Raw genomic sequence first — 25,000 nt, forward strand, 5'->3', positions numbered from 1 at the left:
TAGACGGCCTATTCTTATGGTCACGTGAGCAATGACCCCGTACAAAAGAGCCAGTGGTAAGTATGATTTTCATAATATAATTTTCATCAATATAAATAGTGTAAGCATTATGTGCGATTATCCATCCGGATCATTACAGTGGTGGCAATACTAGCATTGTGGCTATCATTGTATACACCCATCATAGTCTTGAACAAGAGTCTATCTTCATTAACACTTTAAATCCCAATCGGCCACAACAGGACAGCAGCCGTTGTCGCGTGCAAACAATAGGTGAGGTCGCTGGCCATGCGTCTAATCTATCGGGTTTCTTTATGACGCGCTCATTGATTTTTGTTGTGGTGTCCAGTCTGGAAAATTGACCGCTCGATCGGACACAATGGGCGATTTCCCGTGACTTTACCTCCATTGTGGACACAGGTTGACTGCCACACACACGCGTGCGCTCACGACACAGACTTCTATTTAAATGTATAAGAGATATTATGCTATATTATTAATATCTGGCCTGAAACGTTTTGAGACTTCGTTATTTGCATGGAGGGTTGCATTACGACAGTTCCTATATACACTGTATTTATGCATCGTACCCCAGATGTTGCCGAAAGCAGAGTCAGGGTTAAGGCGTGACGCGTGATACATCCAACAATGAGATGGTTCAAGCTTAGACTTAGATAGAGCGAGCTGCTGTACTTTGCGGTGACTGCGCTTTTTCCCCCCTTCTTTTTCTTGTGGTCATTTGAATCATAATGTGTGACATGTTATCTTTGAGTATGGGCCAGGGATTCGACCATACGCCACGAAGTATGGGTGACTGGTACATCTACATATTTTGGTAACAGTCGATAACAGGTCATTCATCACTTGACAATCTGAGACCGTGAATGGCGCAGTCTGTGCTCTCCTAACACGTGTGGCGTTTCAACAAAATAGCCGTAATATATCATGTCTCAGAAATGAGATTACATTGCTTTTTAATTAAACTCGAAAGAATGTCTTTATTTTCCCTTTTTTTTAGACAAGGAAGTTTAGTTCTTTTCAATGCTACGTGAGTTACGTTTTCCACGGCTCTTAAAGTCATTAGAAAATAATTTCTCATGAAGTTAACATTTTGGCATCATGTTTACTCATATAATGGAACAGTCATCAAGCTACCCGATGGGTTTCAAACCAGAGAAGAGGCTTAGTACGGGAGGCAGTTTGTCCACCCAGCAGTGATTGTATAGCTGAGTGTGTTTGAATTGGCAGAAAGTACTTAGCGATAGATTAACGTCCCATCCAAAATTTAGCAAACGATTTTTGTTGACCGAGATACATAATACGATATCATAGTTGATTTAATACTGTCTTCAAATTGTCCCTCTAATGATAAAATAAGGACATTTAAATGGATTTACAACAAAGGCTGTTCAGATTCTGCCATCCATTTGATCTTGAAATCCTCACCATTGAACACATAATTTTGGTCGCCCCACCTCTCTCTCTCTCTCTCTCTCTCTCTCTCTCTCTCTCTCTCTCTCTCTCTCTCTCTCTCTCATTCTTTTTTCTTTCTTCAATAAACCTCATAAACCTCTCATTCTTCTTTCACAAGAATTGTCCCCCAAACGATAGATTAAATTACCGTGTGATACTGAATAAATGTGCCCTCCATGACGCCAAATTAAAATGATATAAAGTAGAATATCATGCATTCTTACTCATGACGATGATGTAATGTAATGATAAGAAGGAAACGGAGGACACACAAATATTTCAAAGTTCAAATTTAAGACGTTGAATCTTGGTGCTCGATCAAGTATGAGAACAAAGACGGGAAAGATCCGTGTGACAATAATTAATCTAACCCAAAACGTGTTAAGTTGACATCGCAAATCCCTACCGACCGTTCAGGTGAGAACCGCTGTGCACTGCCTGCCATGCCAAAAACCCAAACGCCCTTGTCATGGGGAATAAATGAATGAAATATTGACATGGAACCCGTAAATACAACAAACGCCGCTCAAGCTGTGGACAAATTTCAAAGAGCAGACTCGACAATGGGAAGAGCACCTTTTTATCATCGAGTAGACTACATCAAACACAAAACTCAACTTGGGCTGTCATGGTACTATCCGTGGAATTAAATTCCTTAATTTAACAGCAATCTTTATTAAATGTGTTTAAAGACTGCTTAAATCCTGGTTTATTGTTGATTGAAAAACCTGAAAAGATCGAGTAAAGTTCATTACTTTCACTCCCCCCCCCCCCACCACCCACCCCGAATACATTTCAATTGTGTACCCTCAATCCCGTCCCTCCAACCCCCACCCCAAAAACACATCCACACACTTATTAATTTTAAAATCCCACCGTTTTTTATCAATACAATACATTAAAATTCCTAACACTGACTCAGTCTCGGGTTCATCGAGTGCAGAAAACTTCGCCGTCCGTTTTATATTGGGTCATGAAAAGATACAAAAAAAGAGGGAGACCAGCTAATGGGACACAGTTAGACCCGCCCCTTTCAAATGGCACCGTTTACTATTCTCGATCGCTTTTCTTTCTTAAGAAGTCGCTCCAGCCAAACTGGAGAAGCCGGTGGCAGGCTTGCTACCTAAATAATAAAGACATGACCAAATTTAAGAAGATAGCTTTTAATTGGAGAAAACAATAATAACAAACAGCCACTCGTCTTTGAGTATGTATTTGATAAAATGAGTACAATATAGTTCGCTAAATTTGGCGCAGACGGTGGCAGGCTAACTACATAATGAAGACGTGACCAAAATTTAAGAAGATAGTTCTTAATTGGCAATAACACAAATTATAAGAAAACAGCCACTCGTTTTCAAGTATGTATTTGGTTAAATCAGTACAATATATATTGCCATTTATTTGGCGCCTTGTCTTATGAGATGAAAGTTTCGGTATCTTATTTATTAAACAATGATATTATAAAATTATGAAAGCGTGGGTGGTGGTGGGTTTTCCCGTTCCTCCCATGAGGATAATGATAATTTTGAAACCATCGAAATCCAAAAGTTTAAAGCTTTCACACCGCAATTATGTTTCAATTCGATAGCTGCCTTCGTATTTCCACCCGCTTCTTTTGTCATCCTAATGTCGCCACTTATGAATCCAAAGAGACTAATGTTGACACATAGAATGACAATGATTTAGTAACTTAAAGACAGGGGACATTGTTCGAGACTGACTACTATATAATATTATATCCCTTTGGCGATGCTTGACATTTCCTTGCTTTTTTTATTGAGAACTTTTAATTAGTTTTTGTGCTTTTTTATTTTGAAAACTAAATGTATAGTTCGCCTTATTGGTGATTTTTTTGTTTGTTGTTGGCGTTTTTTTTTTTTTTTGTTTTTTTTTTGGGGGGGGGGGGGGGTTGCCTGGGGGGCGGGGAGGTGGGGGGGGGGAGGGTAGGGGCCAGACACAAGGTATGCAAGGTGTGTTTTCGTATTCGCTTGAGTTATGGAATATAATTGGGTGAAAAAATAATGAACTGTGCAGTCATAATGTAAGGTGGCAATTAATAATCAAATTGGAGGATTTCCCGTAAAACAGATGGCTTGCAGACGAGGTAGGGACTTTACTCCAAATTTCGTGACGTGAAACAAACAATTTACAATAGCTCTGCAGTGTATCCTAAAACGGATTGACCCAATGTTATTTCAAAGAAAGAAGAGGAAAGACTAGGCGTATAGAGATTCCCACAATATTGGACATGACAAATAATAAGCATAGATACACGAGCTTTGAATCTAAGACTTCTTGTTTAATGCCATAATCTACTACTTCTTCTTCTACTACTACTACTACTACTACTACTACTACTACTACTACTACTACTAATACTACTACTACTACTACTACTACTACTACTACTACTACTACTACTACTACTACTACTACTACTACTACTACTACTACTATTACTACTACTACAACTTCTTCTTTATACGTCATTATGTCTATTTATTCATTTAATTTTGATTACATTGTATGCTATCCTTTAAAAACTTCCCGATGCAAGAACTACAAATTTAATTATATTTTAGGATTTCTTACCTTCTATTTCCATCACTGTCATCTCCATCTCCAGGTCTCCTTATCTCTCCATATTCACTGCCGCTACCACCGGAAGTAGCGTTATTATTGCTACTTCCAACACTGCTTCCATTGTTGTTGTTGTTATTATTGTTGTTGAAGTGATTGTTGATGATGATGCTGCCAGTATTATCAACAAAATTGTTGGTTGGGAAGAGATTGTGTGGTGCGAGGCCCATCTTCTGTTTGAGTGTGGTGTATGGTGACACTGTGTTGGTGCAGGTGTAAGACTGGTGACGTCTTACTGCCACTTTAGATCTGAACACTTCCCCGCAGTTGGGGCACGAGTAGCTGGCTTGGTCTGTAGAAGAGAGGACATAATATTAAAAAATGCGTTAGGAAAATGGGAGACTGGTATTTATGTAAGGTATAGACGTGGGAAGTTTTGTTCCATTCTCTGCAAGGATGAGCAAATTATCGACCAATACAAAGAAGAAAAACAGACATCTTAACTAAACCTTTCTGGACAAGGGAATGATATTCTTTTGGAATCGACATTTGGGGTGGGTTTTCCTTACTTGTATCTTTAAAAAATCTGCTTTGTCTTACATTGTACTCCATAACACTTCAAATTTTCATCTAAATAGGTTGATGGGAATGCTTGTAATATCTTATTGATTATGGGTTTTTTTCAAGAATCTTTTTAGTGGCTTTAATATGCATTTTCAATAATAATAAAAAAGTAGTACGAGGAATAGAATCTGATGGTGATATATGCTATATCTTAAAATCAAAAGCTTTTGAAAAGCAATATACCATGAGAGTATTGGAACAAATCAAAGTCAGAAAGAAAGAGAAAATACAAAATCCTCATTTTTGGACATAATAAATATATAGTCATCTCGAATGAGATTCGATCCCATGTTTCATGTGCTAACAATTGCAGAGTTGTCGTAATCCATATTTCTAGAGTGATTAAAAAAAGAAAGAAGCAATGCTCGGACTTAATTTCGGGTATTCAATTTATTTATTAACTTGGTTATAACACTCACACTTCGACTCTATAAAGTGAAAACACACGAAAACAAATTTAGAGTACATAGTTCTCACAGCGCCAAAACTGACACTTGATATCATAAAATTAGATGGTGACAATAACACGGTCTGTCGATACTTCAATACCGGAAGAAGATTTGTTTGCACACGACACAAGATGAGATCGTGGACGAGTCCATCGAGTGGGCACTAAAGTCATTGATAGTCCGGGTCACTGTCATAAATGTCACATAAATTCGACAAGAGTGAAGATCATCACAGACGCTAAGGACGCAGGCTTGAAAGATTTTGATGAGTTAAATATGTGACTTTCCGTCCAGACTTCCAAGGGTTTTTATGCGACCGTGTGAACGTCTTGTCCTTTTTACAATGGTCGTAGAAGAGATATGAATATGTTCATGACCAATTTATTGCACTATCCAAGAACGATAATGCTTTATTATGTAATGTATATATTCATTTGGAGTTCTTTGGGAACACTTGAAAATCTCATCACGAAATAAGGTGCGACGTGTCAGTGAGGGTGAAATTGTTGTTGAATGCTGAGCTGTCCTTATCAAATTGTCCATCAGAATAATGTTTGGTTGGATGTATCATCCAATATTAATTATCATCGTTCATTTTCTTATCTATATGCTTTTATCTCTGATAAGTGAGCCATAGCTATAAACAACTGCAACTTATATGAGAAGAGAATGAGTTTGTATCGGTGGTGGTGGTGGTGGGAGGGGGTTGAGGGTGATAACCTGAGTTGTGACCTCATATCTTGCTGTCATCACCACCTCAATCTGTTCCCAGACAACGCAACCGCGAACAAGAACCTGTACTTCTTAGAGAGGACAAGAAGAAGGGAGTAAAAGTCAAGGGAAGGAGCAACTCAGGTCATGAGAAAGTATGGAATAACTCGGTTGGTGAAAGCAGGAGTAATCTTCCCCTTTTGACATCAGACACCTTTTTTCATTGTTGTCTCCCTTCGCCTTGGCCAAGCAACTTGCAGGTTCTCGTCCTTTGAACGACCCACCTTACCGATAGCGGGTTGGTGACGACTGCACCTGGGCAATGCAACGTCTTGTGAGGAAAATAAAAATTAAATATAATTTAAAAAAGAAAAAAAGATCGCGTCGAAAAACAGCATTAAATGACAGAGAAGAGACAGGACTCAATTTTTTTACGGCATATACGCAATTCATGTGTCAATAAACATCAACATTGTGAGGTCTTGGCTGCGATCACAAGAAATCTTCTATCTACTCTTTTCGTAAATTAAAACAAAGAATGTTAGTTGACAACCTTGCACCTGGATGGATGATGGGAAGTTCAGTCTACCCGCTTGGGTGTCATAATATCATGTATTTTGTATACACGAGAGATAAGAGTTGACATCAGATTATGGGTAGTAAAGAAAAGAAAGCAAAATCGATTTTATCACTCCGCTAAAAACAAAAAGGAGGAGGAAGGGGCAGAAGGTCAGATTATAAAATCCAACAAAATAATCAACAACAACAACAATAACAACAACAACGACAACATTAACATCGATGTGGACAAAACAACAACAATAACACCAACAATACATCCAAAATGATAGTACTATGTATTATCAACTGTTCAAAAAGTCTAAATTCCCCGTAAAAGCTTGAGAGAGAGAGAGAGAGAGAGAGACAGAGAGAGAGAGAGACAGAGAGAGAGACAGAGAGAGAGAGAGACAGAGAGAGAGACAGAGAGAGAGAGAGAGAGAGAGAGAGAGAGAGAGAGAGAGAGAGAGAGAGAGAGAGAGAGAGACCTAAACTACAAAACCACAAAGCCACATGATAATTACAATATGTGATTCAAGTTTTTATGATAGTTATTGGATTATAATGTCTAGCGTTAGGAGCATCTCACTAACAGCAACACGTCTTGTCAGAACCCGTTCACAAATACAATACAGAAAGTAAGTCAAAGTAAAATAATTCACTGGGCATACATAATACGAGCATTCATTACGATCCATTGCAATTATTGTCTCTGATAACTGATTATATCCAATTATAACTATTTTTAGAAAGTCGTGATCCAAGTTCCACGACACATGTTAGAATTCCCATCCAACCCTAACCACGAACAAGCGTATATAATGCTAGACACGATCAAATTAAGAGTCTTTATACATTACAAGCATTCTTCCTCATGAGTTCAACATGGCCGTAAGTCAACAGGGGGCGTTTGTATTGTCAAAAAAAAACCCAAAAAAACAACAAATTTAAAATAATGTTTCCCCACCTTTTCTTTTTTAAAGTCAGTCGAATGATATGTAATGTTTGACTTTCTATATTCATTGTGCGTATATTTCAGTCACTTATAAAATAAAATGAGATAATATTAATATAAAAATATACGAACAAGAAGGGATAATATTTTTTAAAAACTTTTCATACTGAAAGAAGAACATGCAGGATTGTCCCTTAAACCGTTATGGTAAGTCACATCTAGAGTCAACATGAGAAGACTTAGGTGAATCATTTTTAATTAATATACATAACAAGATATGAGAAGGTGTGTGAAGACGACCTATCCATTCATCTAATCATCAAATTCGGCTTCTTCCTTTGCTGATCTGGTCCTCTACGCCTTCAATATGGCGTGATACCCACGACTATCATTTCGCAAAGTCAAAAGAAAGAGCAAATCCGACGCCACCATTTCCCGTTAACCACCACCATTATTTATATTACAGAGACCTAGACAGGCATTACCTACACTGCCTTATTCTGGAGAAAAAAAAACCCTTTATTTTTTTCACTTTGGCAAAGATGTTATTTTATTTCAGATATAAAGAAATTGATTAATATTACCCATAAATTAATGTAAACAATTCATAAACCTGAGACTTCAAATAAGTATTAGTTTCAAGAATTGTTAACAAGTTGAAGGTCATCGATATCTCGATTGAAGAATTTATGACCACAAGGAGAAAAAAAAAAAAGAGCTGTTTTGTCAGTGTGCAGCCAAACAGTACAAGGCTCATTCATTTTATGACAATCATTTTCCACCTTATCAAAGAGTCACGCGATATTCTTTCCAAAGGGAACTCTTCAGCTTTTAACACCATCTTTACATTGCGGGGAATTTCCCCAGACAGAAGAGTTCGAAAATAAAACAACAACAAACCAAATTATCCTAAGGGATAACACGACCGAGCAGCTCTATCACTTAATCACCCCCCTTTTGTCTCATCGCCAATCAATGATTCCAAATAATTAAGTTGTTGAAATGTCATGCCTTTTATTATTGTTTAATTGTTATTATAGTCATTAGATTAAAACTGTTTCAGGGAGAAGTTCATGGGAAACACAGATCAATGTCATCTCAACGTCTCCTTTGATTGGCTGTCTTTGTACGTCTATATTTATTAATCAGTTAACTGCTGCGCTCTGAAAAAAACAACAACTCGTATTTAAAGATTTTGGCCAGAAATCTCGTCCTCAAATATCAGTCGATTTAAATGACTCATCATCTTGGCAAAAACTCTCAAACCTGGAACCGCTCGAGCTCTTCAAGCAACTCCTAGGTCCGAGATTGTTTTGTTGCCACGATGAGGGACATTTAAATCGTTCGATATTTGAAGGACGAGTTTTCTGGCCAAATCTTTAAACACTTGTCTTTTCAGACGGCAGTGAATTGGTTAATTTATATACCCATTTATTTTATGAAAAAACAAAACAAAAAACAAACAAACAAAACAACCAATAAATAACCGCGACTATAAAGCTGAATGCTCTCTCTAATTGATTCATAAAAAAAAAAAACTCCCATGGGAGAGAGGACGAACTCTGTAATAATATACTCCGTCGAAGGAGTCAATCTTTATGATGATTTATTGACGGCTTGCATAACGTTTTTATATTCTGCTTTGAAGACGCTAAAAAAAATGATTTCTACTCGCACCCCCCCCCCCCCCCCCCACCGCCCCGCCTGCTGATTTTAATTTTAATTTTCGTAACTCTTTCACTTGTATTATTAATTTCCCAATACACACTAGGTATAAGACTTATTGAATGCACTGCAGCTCAGAGCTAAAACGATTCGATGAGATTGATACTTACGAGTATCCACAATATCATAAATTATGAAAGCCTAAAATTTGGTTTATTACGTCATCTACAGTCATTTATAACACATTTGTTTATTTATTGAAATTAATTACTTTTTTTAATTCACTACTTTTAAAGTTAATCTACTCATTTATTTAATAATATATTTTCCTCGTCATGATAAAATCATGATCGGTACTCATTAAACTTTTAGGCCACATCAGCAGCAGCGCCGAAATCTCCTGAACTACAGGAATAAAATAAAAGGCGAATTCTACTTCCACTCACCCCCCTTTTGAAATTTATTATATTTCTTTTTATTTTTTTGGTTTTGTTTCTGGGTACCCATTCTTGTCTTGTTTGCTATTGCTCAATTGAATTCATTCTCCTGTCATTAAACATACAAATAATACTAAATTATGATTCCAATAAAAGCGAGGGGAGAGAGAGACAGACCCGTCAATAAGCAGATGACTCGGTTCCCACGGGCGGAAATTTAGCTTTTCTATGAATTGATTGACTCCCTTTATCAATACACAACCTGCATACTCAGACAAAACACAGCTTTTTTTTTAAAAAAAAAAAGATTAATTTGGCCAGAAAACTTTTACTTTAAAAATTAATCAATTAAAACGGACGTAAAAGAGTACTAAAAAAACAAAACAAACAAAAAACAAAACAAACAAAAAAACTTTAAACCAAAACTTATTAAGTGTCTATAGTAATTTAAGCTTAAGTAGTTTTAGTTTTAAGTATTTTGATTGCCATTTTTATTGTCAGATATTACATTTGAAGTAAAAAGTTTTCTGGCTAAAATGAAAGCGTTTTGTCAAAGTAAGGCAGATAACAGCCGAGGCGAAGACGAAATAGTTTTGAATGAAATATGTCATCTAATTCTCCCTTTTACTTCTCTATTGTCAATTGCCCTTATTTACCCCCCCCCCCCTCCCTTTTTTTTTCCTCTTCCTTCTCCCTTCTAGTCTATGATAAAACATCTTCCTTGTTTGTTTTATTTCATATTGATATTATATTAGTGTAGTTTGTCCTACTCTGGAAAAAAAAAAAAAGAACAAAAATTACACGTTTTCTAATTTTGGCCAGAAAATACGTCCTTCAAATATCGATCGATTAAAATGACCATCATCTTCCCAAAACCTATCTAATCCGGGATTTCATCGAACTCTTAGGTTTGAGAGTTTTTGACAAGATGAGGGTCAATATAATCGATCGATATTTGAAGGACATGTTTTCTGGCCAAAATTTAAAATACGTGTTTTGTGTTTTCTTTCAGAATACGAAATTAAATAATGACAATTTAAAAAATTGAATAGATAGCACTAATAGCAATATAATAGAAATACCTGGGAATTCCCGTTCGCTCCTGATATCTTGTTATTATACAAACTCTGGCGTTTAATTGATTGTACCCTCGGGAAATGTAATGATAACACACTCCAATACAAAACTCACTAATAATTATACATTCATGCACACAAATAAACATAGACACTACGTTGACACACAATGCAAATGAAAATACACATACACAAACATACACTCTCTCTCTCTCTCTCTCTCTCTCTCTCTCTCTCTCTCTCTCTCTCATACACACACATACACAAACAAACACATACACACAATAACAATACACACCTTAACATAAGAACTCGCTTAAAGAATCGTATAAAAGTCATGAGATAGAATTCCATCCAAGGTTCTTTAGTATCATCATCGTCACCATTATTATTATTATTATTATTATTATTATTATTATTATGATTATTATTATTATTATTATTATTATTATTATTATTATTAATAATAATAATAATAATAATAATAATATTATTATTATTATTATTATTATTATTATTATTATTATTATTATTATTATTATTATTATTATTATTATTATTATTATTATTATTACTATTACTATTAATATAATCATTTTATTTATTTATAGTCATCATCACTTTTGTTATTTTCTTAAAATATTATCACCCTTACCTCCCCCCCCCCCCCCACTTTCCAACCACTAAACAAACACACACACTCACACACACACACACATACACACACAAACATACGAGAACACATTTTACTCCTTTCTAACATGAGTGAATAATTTAATTCATTCTCATGCATTTGTTTTCAAACACCCATTTCATCTATTTACCCTCAGGCTTGGGGATTTTTTTTTTTTAATGCCGCTATCTCACAGCTCACAAGACGATGCGAAATAAATGAATAATTGCTGTGAAACAAAGAAATGAACGCAGTTTAATTTTTTAATTTTTTTTTTATTAGCCCGTGTTTGATAAGATGAACTAAAAATTAATTGAAATCAATTGAAGACATATTATTAATTGTGGGTTTAATTTTTCTTTATCTTTTGTCGCAAAGTGTGGGAAATTGATCTTAGCTGTATTTTTTTTTCTTTTGGCAGCTATTTTACGTGGCGTGTGCCATTTTGTCCAGATCCGTGGGAGAACAGTAGAGCAGGAAGTAGAGGGAAAAAATTGCAGCAATCTTGAGGACGACATCAAAGGAAATTCTTGATTGTTTATGAAGAGGACGATTTGCGGGCTAGATGACGCTGAGATTTTTATTCATGTTTTATTTTTTGTTTTTTAAAAATGTTATTGTTGTTTCTTTTCTTATCTTTTTTGTTTGTTTGTTTTTATTTTGATGTTACTTTTTAAATTTGATTTTGTTTTTCTAATTTTTTTTTTTGTTTTTCTTATACGTAAAACATTTTTCTCTAATTTTTTGTTTTGTTTCTCTTTTTAAGGTTGAGACTTTTTATTGAAGTCCTGGGAATATTTTGTGGAAACCTGGTATAAAGGCAAAACTTTTTCTTTAATGTCGAATCTAAACTCAATTATTTTTAATTTATTCTTTTGACCCCTCTTTTTTCAATTTATTGCCTACCATTTATAAGGGAAGACATCAAATGTTGCAAAGAAGTGCAAAGCGGTTTTGGGAGTCCCCCTTCCGCATCCCCCCCCCCCCCCCCCCCAAGTTTTACAGGCATTGAGAATTTAAAAAAAAACAGACAGGATAGAAAGCAAACTATAAAACAGAAGAAATGACAATACTAAAAAAAAAATGATAAAAATCCTAACTCTCCGTTTCCCAAACACTGACCAATACATCAGCGGCTTAAGCAGTGATGCTGTGGTTTGGTCAGTTCACAGGTCGGGTGAGGTCACCGCATTGTCCATCAATTCTGTCCTTATGATGGGAGGAGTGTTGGTGTCCGAGTCGACCCTAAGTGACCAGTCCGACAACCATTGTTGACCACTGGTCTCCACCCCTGAGCCATTCTGGGCCATTGTCTGATCTGTCTGGACCGCTAATAACAATATAAACAAATACAATATATCGCTGACTAGGCGGAGGTGCTTGGAGTGGGTGGGAAAATATATTTGATATCATGACAATAATATGGGAAAATGGGATGAACAAATTAATCATCGTCAGAGATTTGATTTGGGGTTAGCTCTCTCTCACCCCCCCCCCCCTTCTTTCCCCTTCCACCTCTCTTTTCTCTCTCTCTCTCTCTCTCTCTCTCTCTCTCTCTCTCTCTCTCTCTCTCTCTCTCTCTCTCTCTCTCTCACACACACACATAAGCTACCATATTTTGTTCATTTAACCACTTTTTCATTTATGGTAATTTTAATTACCTTTTTATAAAAGAAGTCTATATCGAATAGACAATAATGTACGAATTATGAGAATAGCGATTTTAAGTTAATCTATCTAATTTGCAATTTTATATTTAAGACAACCGCTCAAATGAATAAAAGAATACGATTTGTTCTCAATTATAGATAATACAACAAGGATATGTTAAGAATTGAACGAGAAAAGATCTAAACTCTAAAATGGCCTCAATGCTATTGTCATTGGGATCTCGTTTCAAAAACATTAAACCATGGCAGCTGCAGTTAAAATATGATTTTTAAAAAGATGATAGCAATAATCCGTCCATTGCAAACATAAAAAACGACTATCTTGTTTTGTATCTCCTTCTATTACAAATCCATCCCCGCGACATCTGGAGAAATAATAGGGTTGGTTGGTTGGTGAGCTCTTCTTCTTTCAGTTGTCCGAACCCTACACTTGATGCACGAGAGACAACAGTCTCAATGAGAAAATACTCACAAATACAAAATTAAAGAAAGACAAAAGAAGAAGAAAAGGGAGGTAAATGTCAATAGTATGACAAATAATAATAAAAATAATAATAATAATAATAATAATAATAATAATAATAATGTCAGAGACAACCAAAGAAAAAAAATCTTAACATCTTTCAAAGTCAGCAATCCTATTGACTTTCAAAAAGCGATTAACGGCTGCTATCCCCTGGTCTCTTTGACCACAGCCACAGTAATATCAAAATCTCTCCATTTTTTTCATTCAATCACATCTCTCAAACCCTCTATACACACGCCGCTACTACGGAGATGCATGCCACTCTGTCTCCACTTTTCCATACACCCCTCCCCCCTTTTCCAATCCCCTAATTCAAATGATAAAACAAATAACCATCAAGACTTCTGTTTCTTCTCTTTCTTCTTTTAGACAACCCAGGAAAGGCTGGTCCCAAAAAAAGTATAAAGGAAAGGGTAAGAGCAGCATCGGCACCTCATGCTCACACTTCCATTACTCTTTCCATCTCCCTTGTTCCCATCTGCTAGGCTACTATTATAACACGATCGTCATTCAGTGAAAAACTAGCCATCGGTCATAAAGCATTCATTTCTCATCCATCTTCCTTGTATTATTATTTTTTTTATTATTATTGTTGTTGCTTCCCTCATCCTCCTTCACTTTCACACTCTCATTACTGAAATACACAAAACAAATCTCACATCCGTACAGTGCACACACACACACACACGCACACACACACACACACACACACACACACACACACACACACAACCAACGACATGCTCTTTATAACACCAAAGGCAAAACTCAATCCGCTCACCCTGATCCCAATGTATCCTCCTCTCCCATCTCTTCTCTCTCTCTCTTTTTCTCTCAAACACACACATTCATGCGAACACCCAAACGCACATGAACTTTAAAAAACACAACACAAAAACAATCCTCAGTCCGGTGTTGGGTCATCCTAGCGGTGACCGGACAGCCGAATGACCTCGCAGCAGACAGCGTGACGGCATGACCTCGGAAGCGAGGTCAACGACTACGGGGAGACATGCGCATTGATACAATGAAAAATGGCTTTACAGTAAAAAAGGATGTCCTCTGAATCGCATGCTATCTTTTTTTTTTTTTTCCTTTTTTATAATTTTTGTCCTTTCGAACATTCTTTTCTTTTCTTTTTTTCTGTGTTGGGTTGTTTATTTTTTACGACTTTTCTTTATTCAGATCAGCTCTTCCCATTGTCAACAAGATGAAGACGACGAGAGCATTCATGCGAAGGTGCTTCTCAGAACGTTTTTAGAGTTAACGTTCAATATATTATTTTTGAGTACTGTATTTGCTTCTCATTGTGTACCCCGATATCTTTATCTTTAACATATGCAGTGTTTCCGACTTTTATAATAATTATTATTATTTGCCATGTTTTGAAGATCCCTATTTTCTTTTTTTTTTTTTAATTTCTTCCCCCTTTTCAAAGTGGAAAGAAAATTAAGGAGGGTGACATTGTCGTTGAAGAGACGCCAAGATGACGTCAAGAGGAGGGGTCATATTGACATCCTGGGGACACGAAGACACGAAGACATTGAAGGCCCATATACATCGTTTGTTTATTTTTATGATCCCCCGCAACGTGTACACAAATGTATACAGACTTTCTCTAAGTTGATTAAAAATTTATAAACAATGTGATTTATTGTACATGATGGTTTATTGTCAAACGAGTTCGGTTTTCTTTGCAATAATATGGTTTGGATTTTAATCTGTGTTAGAGACATATTTTATTTTTCTCCTCATTTAATGGCTGTTGGCAAAACACTTTGCCCCAACCTGTCCATGCCAGTCTGTATTACATGGCGTTTATTGACTCTTCAGCAATGAGAATGAATTTCGTTCAAGACATAGTTTCTCTCATTATCAATCCAATTATGATCACATACTTATGAGAATCTGTTTTAGAACGGGGTGGAATAATAGGAGAGGGGTAGGGGGTGATAAATAAAGTTATAATAAATACTTAAAATGCGCCTCGTAGCACGACAAAGACGCTCGATGCATTGGGGATGATAAATAAATTTCACCCGAAATACATGGCGCTTCTCTAATAATAATATATTTTCAGACCTACATTTAATTTGTCCCAGTCAACAATCGCTTCTGACTCGAGCTGTTAGACTATTTTATTTAATTGTTAGATACATGACCAGATGGATAGATAGACAGGCAGATAAATAGATAGATAGACAGACGGATGGATGGATAGATAGATAGATAAATAGACAGATAGATAGATAGATAGATAGATAGATAGATAGATAGATAGATAGATAGATAGATAGATAGATAGATAGATAGATAGATAGATAGATAGATAGATAGATAGATAGATAGATAGATAGATAGATAGATAGATAGATAGATAGATAGATAGATAGATAGATAGATAGATAGATAGATAGATAGATAGATAGATAGATAGATAGATAGATAGATAGATAGATAGATAGATAGATAGATAGATAGATAGATAGATCGTTGTGCTAACTTGTTATAAAGAGTTTGTACTTTTTCTCGAAGACGTGAACTTTTATCTCTTAGAGTAGAAATCTTTGGTGCTAGTTCTGTGTGCACTTGTGTCCAAGAAATAGCAGTCTGCCTGACGCCTGTCTCCATGATTCCTTGAACCCCACAATGTTACTGTTTCTTTTCCTCCCTCTTCCATAGCCCAGGAAATAATTAGTGGTCAAAGGTCACCACATGGCCAATTGGACTGGGGGTTTATTTTTTGGACCATTGTCTTCGAGTGTCCCTTCTGCTGTTGTAATCATCTTGTCTGTCTCTTTTCTTCTTCTTTCTTTCTTTCTTTCTTTCTTTCGATCTTTATGCATCTCATCTTTCTTTTTTCTTTTTGGTGTTCTAATCATCTCTCTCTCTCTCTCTCTCTCTCTCTCTCTCTCTCTCTCTCTCTCTCTCTCTCTCTCTCTCTCTCTCTCTCTCTCGCTCAATCATCCTCTCCTCTTTCTATGTATCGTCGTCATCGTCATCGTCGTTGTCGTCGTCGTCTTTGTTCCATTCACTCCTTTCTCGTTAAAGAAAAAAAAGGATCTGAAAATGGTAATTGAACGTCTTCAAAAATGTCCGCCATTAGTGCGACACCGGAAGTGAAAACCGCCCCGCCAGTCACGATGTCATGCGCATCAAATCAAGGAAGGTCGACGTCTATCACGAATCCCTTGATTACTCCGGTTCTCGATCAATTAGTTACCTCCTCGCCCTGATCACTTTTTTATCTCTCTCGAGCGATTGACACCTCGCGTCCCAGTTGATAGGCGACGATGCATCCGATAGAGGGCACCCTTTTGGGAGTTGCAAAAATTAACTGGTCCATTTGCCTGTCCGGGGAATTCATTGATACATTGATAAGAGGCGCGAGGTTGGGGTAGATAACGTGGTCTTTCTACAGTCATTTGTCTGTCTCCTTTTCCTATTCATCTTATCCTTTGGTGTAGACATCAATAAAATTACGAGAGATATATTGCTCTGGCTGTACCTTAAGAGTGATATTGGTGATCATTTATGATAGGAAGTAAGTATCTTATAATGATTCTCTGATGCTTTAACGAGCTCAGTGATAAAGTTGGCTAAGATCGCAATCTCCATATCCCCCCCCCCTCCCCCGCCCAACTGTTCTATTGTTTATATATATATATATACATATACTTTATCTTGAGGCACATAAAAGACAAAAAAAGCACACAAAAAAAAAGAAAGAAAAAAAGAAGCAAGATAGCAAAAAATAAAATAAAACAAAACAAACAAAAAGAAGTACCAAAAAAAATAAATTAAAATTAACAAACAAAAAAAGGTTTTTAACATTTTGGCCAGGAAATTCGTCCTTCAAATACAAATAGATTAAAATGACCCGTCATTCTGTCAAAAACTCTCAAACATGGTAGTTTTTAGGGTCGTTTTAATCAATTGAGTTTTGACGACGAGTTTTAAAGCCAAATTCTTTTTTTTTTTATGTTTTATGTCGTAGATCGGCAGACTCTAAGGTAAGGTGATCAACAGTGCGCTCTTCCAAATGAATAAAACTCTACAACACAACGTGTACGCTGCCCTACATCGGCAAAATAAATGTCTTTTTCACTCAGGGCAGAGAACTCCCTACAACATAATAATAATAATAATAATAATAATAATAATAATAATAATAATAATAATAATAATAATAATAATAATAATAATAATAATATATCGATGAACTCAACGAATCTTCAGACTAAAGTCTTTTTGTCAAAACGGGCACTAATTTGAATTAATTGAATCAATCGAAATTTGTGGAATGCATTTGTTGACGATTACGTCCCTTGGTTTAATGAACTATGCCCAACACAATAAAATGTAATACTTTTATGAGGACTTAGACGTAAACAACATTTTTCATGGTTTGAGTTTCTTTTTTATTCTCCGAATGGACGAACATCCAAAATGAAACCAACTCCTGCACACAAACTGCAACTTTCCGTTCTTGTAATTGAGCTTTTATAAGGCGCAATATCCATTAAACGTGCTCAAAACGCTTTACAGTGGGTCCCTGGCCGACAGCAACACTTAACATGTAGGTCGAGACATGACGCCTGTTAGGCGATATTACAATTTTTCCCCGGACAGAGACAACGCTGTTAACGGTCAGGTACTCATTTTACACCTGAATAAGATGAAAGAATGTGAGTAAAGAGTTTTTTCTAAGAAGGACTCAACTATGCGCCGAGCGAGGCTCGAACCCAGGATGACCTTCCGATCCGAGAGCGAGTGTCATTAAGCCGCACAATTATTATATTTTGTGTCACCAATCAAGGGAGTGAATTAAGCAGCAAGTGCATCCACTAAATAATAATAATAATATTGTCACATAAACGAAATGAAAAAAAATAAAATGTTTTGTCAGTGTACAGCTGCTGCTACTGCTGTGTGGGTATTCACGCCGGGGTTTACCACACACGAAGAGGGCTAGTCGTCTTGTTCGTGCCAATCTTGCATTTAAATACAAACATAATAATAATAATAATAATTTACAAATAGGAGATAGGAGAGTACAAAATACATTCGTCTTCCATGACACCCGTTAATCGTCTTCATCCTCTTTTGTCACCCTGTCTTTCATGTTATTTATCTGGTTTTTTTTTTTACACTAAAAAAAAAAGCCCTTGAAAATATTCTGAAGTTTTGTCAAACAGAATAATAAGAGGATCCTTCCGATCAACAGCTAATATATTCATGCGCGCATCCCGGCTATAGCAAGGTCTGTAGACTTACTTTGTTTCCTATCACGCGCGGGTTTATTTCTTTTCTTTAATATTATAATATTGCTTTTAGTACTATTTTAAAATGATTATTATTCCAAAAAAACCGTTCCTTTAGGAAGAATCCCCATTACCTTTACCTCTTCTTTACTTCCCATGGACCTTTTAAAAAAAATAATTGATTGATGAGGATTATAGGAATTTTTCTTCCCTTGAGGTTTCTCCTTTTTTTTTTTAACCATGAACTAAAAAGCCTTTTAAAACATCAAACCGATACAAGAAAAAAAAAATTGGAATTTTGAAGTAAAAGATTTTCATTTCTTTGGAACAAGAACCGATGACCAAAAAATTAAAAAAAATGTTGGTTTTACTGAAGGAAAAAAAAGGGAAACTAGAACAAACAAACAAAAACCTTTTATATTTTTCCACTAATTTGTTAACAAGGAATGGGATTACAATAATGATAGAACGATTAGACGATTCGATAACAAGATTTGAGTAAGAATAAATCTGATTTGGAGACAGAAATTCTTATTGTAAGGAGCACAAATCGATGCATAGAATATCGCTAGTATTGATTAAAACCCCCATCGATATCATTCTGAATCAATAATCACGATTACATACCACCCCCTTTCACTCCCCAATTTCCAATTCCACCGAGTGTCACGAATTATCATTTTCTATATGTCAATTACAATTTATCATCATAAAAATGTTGACAAATAGTCCTTCATTCTACCGTGATATGATTACTGTCACCACGATAGCAAACCGTAAGAAATTAAAAAGTGAGATTTTCCTCGGCGTGAAATGCCATCAGACTGAAGGAGGAAGGTTGTTTGCGAGCTCCTTTTTTTCCCGAAGAGTCACGCTTATCATCATCTACCCATGATCCCACATACTTAACACCGGATCAAGCAACAGGGGGTTTCCTTGTGCGGCCATGTTTAATTTCAACGCCACCCAGACATCCTGCAGTTTTCCCCTTTTGTGTACAGCGATTTAAGAGCTCGGGATGACAACTTTTTACGATACACTTCATTGTATTCTGTTTTTTCATGTGTATGCGTCTTCGTGTAATTTATTTTTATATCTATTTTCTTTGTCGCGAGTCTCGGACTGAGCCCTTCTCTCCGTGATTTAATTTTTCGTCCTCAATACTTTTATCCTATCTGTGGGTAATTGAATCCGATACATAATAGAGCTTAATCAATGCAGTATGTTTCTTATTCTTGTTCTTTCAGGTTTGATCTTTCCCATTATAGATTCATGATATTCTATTCTTCCCCTTCCTAGCCGTATCCATATTGGGAGACGGCTCCAGCATAAATAGTCTTGTCTCATCGTTCCCAAGGGTGCGATCATACGATTATTATCATGTCTTGAGACTTGCTATAGCTGGATCGCGTTCCCTATCTCCTGTAATCTATTTAAGGCGAAAAAAAGTAAGTCTTGACTTTGATATTTTGGGTCTATATTTTGTGACGGCATAGAGTCTGTTGAGAGATTTTAGAACGAGAGAGAGAGAGAGAGAGAGAGAGAGAGAGAGAGAGAGAGAGAAAACTCATAGACATTATGTAATCGTGCATATCCATTCTGATTCTGCATAAAAAGTCGTTGAGCATTCCGTTAAAGTTCTACTGCCGGTATTTAAAACCTTTCACAGGCAAAGCCAACGTTTCCGAGACCAAGTTGAACTCAGAATATTCCAGAAAAAAAAACATAATCCATGTCCATTCCGCGCAATGTATTGGACCCCTGAAACCTTTGATTAACTTTAAAACCATTACAACCCAACACCCTCAATCAACCACCGCTTCCTCTCACCAACAATTTGTCACGCCTAATACAGAAACCGATACGTTTTTGATTAACGCCGATGGCTGTGTGATATTATTATTATGGAGAGAAATACTTAAGCTCCACTCGTGTTTGGTAAGACACCCAAAAACATTTCAGGTGTCAGCAAGACGCTTTGTGCAGGTGTTATCAGCTATTATCCCCTATTGTCATCTTCCTAAATAACTCTGACAATACCCAGGAGATTCTTCTTCCAAGTCCAAAACCGTGTCGAGAGCTAAATTAATTGTCAACACGATGACAAAACGCCTTTTTAAAAAAATTGACCGGAAAACCTTTTTTCGTAACTTATCGATCGATTTAGCGACGCCTATTTTGGCAAAAATGTTTCATTTCGCGACTTCAAAGACATTTTCGAGTTATTTATTTATCAATTTATTGTTTGGCAAGTTTGGGGTCATTTTAATCCACTGATAAATGAAGTTAAAGTTGTCTGGCCAAATTGTAGTAAAGGAAATTTGACAGTGTATGTACGCCGGTACGCATGTTGTCAATGCCGAAATTAATTAAGATGACAAAAAAAAAAAAAAAAAAAAAATCCTGTTCATGGCAATTATAATGAAGTGTTCCACCCGTCCGATTTCTTAAAGCAGTGATAATTTAATGTAAACTAAAAACCTCCTGGTCGGAGGATGCCACGTATTTATCGCGTTATATACAATATAATAATATAATTGTATCATCCATAGATAATATAATATAGGTTATTTGACATTTCACGCCTCAATCATAGAAGGGAAGATTTGAATACCAAGAAACGGTTTTTTTTAATATGACCAGAATTCGTCTACATTGAAGATGACTTGGGCGAATAGAGATCACCATTCATTCAACACAAAAGCAAGCTGAATACCGAATACCCGTGGAATTTCTCATCTCGTTTGAAACTCATTCAAAATAAAAATCTTATAAGATCTGAACCACATCTTGTTGTCTCTAAGACTTTTATTTAATTACGCGACCAATAAATAGCTTGTCAATAACCAAAGCTGGTGTCTTCTTTTTTTCATTTTTTTTTTTTTAACAGCCGAAGACGATTCGTTGAATTTAAACATCGAAAAGAGAAAATAAATAAAGTCAGCGAAGAGTCCGCTTGTTCCCATTGACTAGAGAGTTTATGGGTCTTTACGCCTAATACTTCAATGGAGAGAAAGAAAATAAAGACAACCCAAATTCATTTACTAATTCCGGTTTGATACCCAGAAGAAAAGAACAGAAATATTCAATATTTTGCGCCTTTCGCCTCATTAAGTTCGTCACAGTCTTAAAGGCTAATCTAGCATTTCGAACTGGGGTTAAAAGAAGTTCATTTGAAAAGCCAAACAATTGACTTTCTTTGTGTTGCGTTGGTTGATTACCTAAATGGAGAGATTCACGCTAAACGCAATACGCCATGGTGAAGGAGTTGAAAATCTCTTTATCATAAACAACAGAAAGAAAAGGGTCGAGGAATGTTCAGTGAGCGATCCTCCTATTGACAACTCCACAGAAGGTGAATAGCGCCCGACACCTGTGAATATACCCACCAAACGCGGCGAATTTTTCACACAAAACGATTCTAAGATAATCGTCGAATGAAGAAATGTACACCATGATTAAAAACGTAAACTCATAACTTGTCGAAAAAAAAAAAATGAAGAAAGAAAGAAAGAAAAAAAACTTTAAAATAGACCTTTCAATTTCTAGGACGAGAGGGGAGGATGCTTTGACGGAAATGATAATAATACGATGTTTAATGAATTAGAAAATAAAAATACAGAACGAACCATGTGACATGCCTCGTTGTCTTCAAGGCTTGAGTGATCAGAGAATGACTATGAAGCAGGCGTTTCTTTTTTTTTTTAAACTCAAGGTGTTGGTTGAAGTGAAACTAGAATCCCTTTTGAACAATAAATTCTCATAACGTGTGAAAGAAGTCTTGGACAATAACAGTAAAATGAATGTATGTATGTATTCAGAAAATAATACGTACGCCATCTAAGAATTATATTATCATTATATTGTGACAAGTATAGTCCTGTCTTTTTTACTTTTATGAATTTTATTGTCATCAGCACCAGACCGTACACTTCCAGAGATAGTAAACAAAAAAAAAGAAGGCGTCAAATAACTACTACGACTACTTTGACGACTCTTTACTTTTCTATGACACTTAAAGAACTCGGTTGCTTTGACTGAAATCTCCCAGCCGCTCTTTTGCATACAAGCTGGCCTTGGTGATGTTGAATCAACGAGTCATTAAAATAAAGCCCAGAACAATTAGACGTATGGACGTGTCTCCACTCATCCTTTTCCTCTTCCTTTTCTGTGTTTTTTTGACAATAAATTTTAATATCCTCGCTTCCCTTTTCTTCCACTTCCTCATTGTGAAAACATCAATCCCATCCATTCTCGTTTTCTCGCCTCGACCATTGTATAGAAAGTGTATGTCTATTTCTTTCAGCTCACTGTTTTTTATGTGTCCGGAGCCTGCAATTTTTCCCTCTTCAAATTAAACGAGTGTGAAAGGGAAGGTGAAAATAAGCTTCGTCGAAGGGAGAAGAAGAAGAAGACTCGCGAATCTCTACAAATGGCCACATGTTACCATCGCACGGGTTCAAACACCCTCTACGATGCATTGGTCCGTACAGACCCTTCACATCATTTTATTTTTCCATCTGATATTTAAAAGCTCTCAATCCGTATTTAATATTGAGCTTTTCATTCTTGTCTTCTTCCTTTTTTATATATTTTTATTCCTCCACTTCTAATATTTATTTTTTAAAAGTTCATGCATGAAGAAGACTGGTTGGTTTTTACCCCTAAGGTGTTACAAAAAGAGGACATCAAATTTTGAACATAGGAGAAGAAAAGACCACACCAATAAAGTTATTAGGGTTTTTTTTCTTTTCTTTTCTTTTTTTTTTATTTATAAAAAATTATGATCGGTTGTAATTGACTAAAAACATAGACGAAAGATGGCCCTCCAGATGACAAAGTATTCAAAAAGGTAATAGATAAAGAGATAGGAACGCCTAACCACAAAAAGGAACAAATTAGGGCGTTAAACGCTGTAGGGAGTCAATACAAGAATATGATTAAAGAATAATACTTGGTTATTTTATTCGGGAAAAGAGAGGATGCCGAGAAGGGACAATGTTACTAATAATCTTCCACTGTTCAGTTCATAATGATATTTCATGCGTTGTATGAGGCGTGTCGCTGTGACTAAAGTATCAGAAAAGAAAAGGAAACGAAGGCGTTTATCAACTATTAATATTAACAAGACAGGTTGAAAATAAATTGGAATCTTATCAATAGTAAAGGCAAGAAATTAACACGGAGCTATATCAATATACACGAAAACTTACGCGAGGACACAATGAGATACATTTATGGCGACAATAAAATTTTTATATTGCTTTTATTCAGGTGTGAAAATGGTATTCATTGTTCGAAAAGGGTGTGAAAGAGGGAGGGTGGTTTGTGATGAGGTTGTACAGTGTCAATTGTATCCACTCATTGAAACTAGTTAATAAAGCTACACTTTCTTTCGTGATCTTGACCAAATTATCAATTAATTGCTTTAAATTAGAATTGAAGAATATGATATTATAGTTTTGTTTTGTTGCTAGAAAAGTACATAACGTATTACCCTTATCTGGAAATGTTATTGAAAAAAAAAAAGAAGAAAGAAAAGCACATTGGAACAAATTCGGAACGGATCAAGGTGTTCTTATGAAATGACAGAGCGACATTAATTCACGGTATAGTGGGGAGGGATGCGGTAGGTGGGCTGGGCTAGCTAGCGTGATAATTTTATCTCTAGCACGAAGGTTATCCGTATTATTTATTATTACTTTAAAGGGGAAGTGGTTTTCACGAATATTCCACTGAAGGAAAATGTCTTGCCTATTGTTGCAGTAATAAAATAATACAAAAGATCCATTTAACTAAGGACATAAACCAATTTTAGATTACATCTCTATTCCTGTTTAAAGATACGATAGATTATATTATTATGCCCGATAAAAAGAATGGGATTGTTTGAAGAAAAGATAGAACACGAAAAAAATTAACTTTCTATTCTTTTGCGTTGGCTCTATCCACACACATACATTTCCAACAAGTCTTTAGGGGATTTCTTGCGTGACTTTCTCTGATAATTTTTTTTCTCAAATAAAATCCACACACTGATTTGCAGAGAATAATAGAAAGAATTAATCAAGATTTACAATCGATTCGTATATTCTACAATAATATATCAATAGGCCAAACTAATGTGTGCTGCTATCCAACTGACAAAATATCTTTTTATATTCTTTCTCACATTTTGCCAGAAGAATTCTATTTCCTGTAGTAATAGATTAAAATAAATTCCTATCCCAACTTGTATAAAATTCTTAATCTGAGACTGCTAATTAATCTATCGGCTTCGTGAAATAAATCAAACATGGCAAAATTAATAGATAAATATATGAATAAATAAATCAA

General features: G+C 35.8%; 1 protein-coding gene across 1 annotated transcript in view; it reads right to left on the reverse strand.

The window, feature by feature from the left end:
- The window catches only part of LOC144970994 (histone-lysine N-methyltransferase MECOM-like), a 216,603-nt gene that overhangs the window by 6,803 nt on the left and 184,800 nt on the right, over nucleotides 1-25,000 (reverse strand). The window contains exon 7 of the mRNA XM_078911271.1: nucleotides 4,069-4,408. Within this exon, the coding sequence (XP_078767397.1) occupies nucleotides 4,069-4,408 (340 nt within the window). The remainder of the gene's footprint in view (nucleotides 1-4,068; nucleotides 4,409-25,000) is intronic.

This window comes from Berghia stephanieae, chromosome 4 (genome assembly GCF_034508935.2).
Source record: "Berghia stephanieae isolate SIO BIC M18660-M18661 chromosome 4, UCSD_Bste_1.3, whole genome shotgun sequence".
Lineage (NCBI taxonomy): Eukaryota > Metazoa > Mollusca > Gastropoda > Nudibranchia > Aeolidiidae > Berghia > Berghia stephanieae.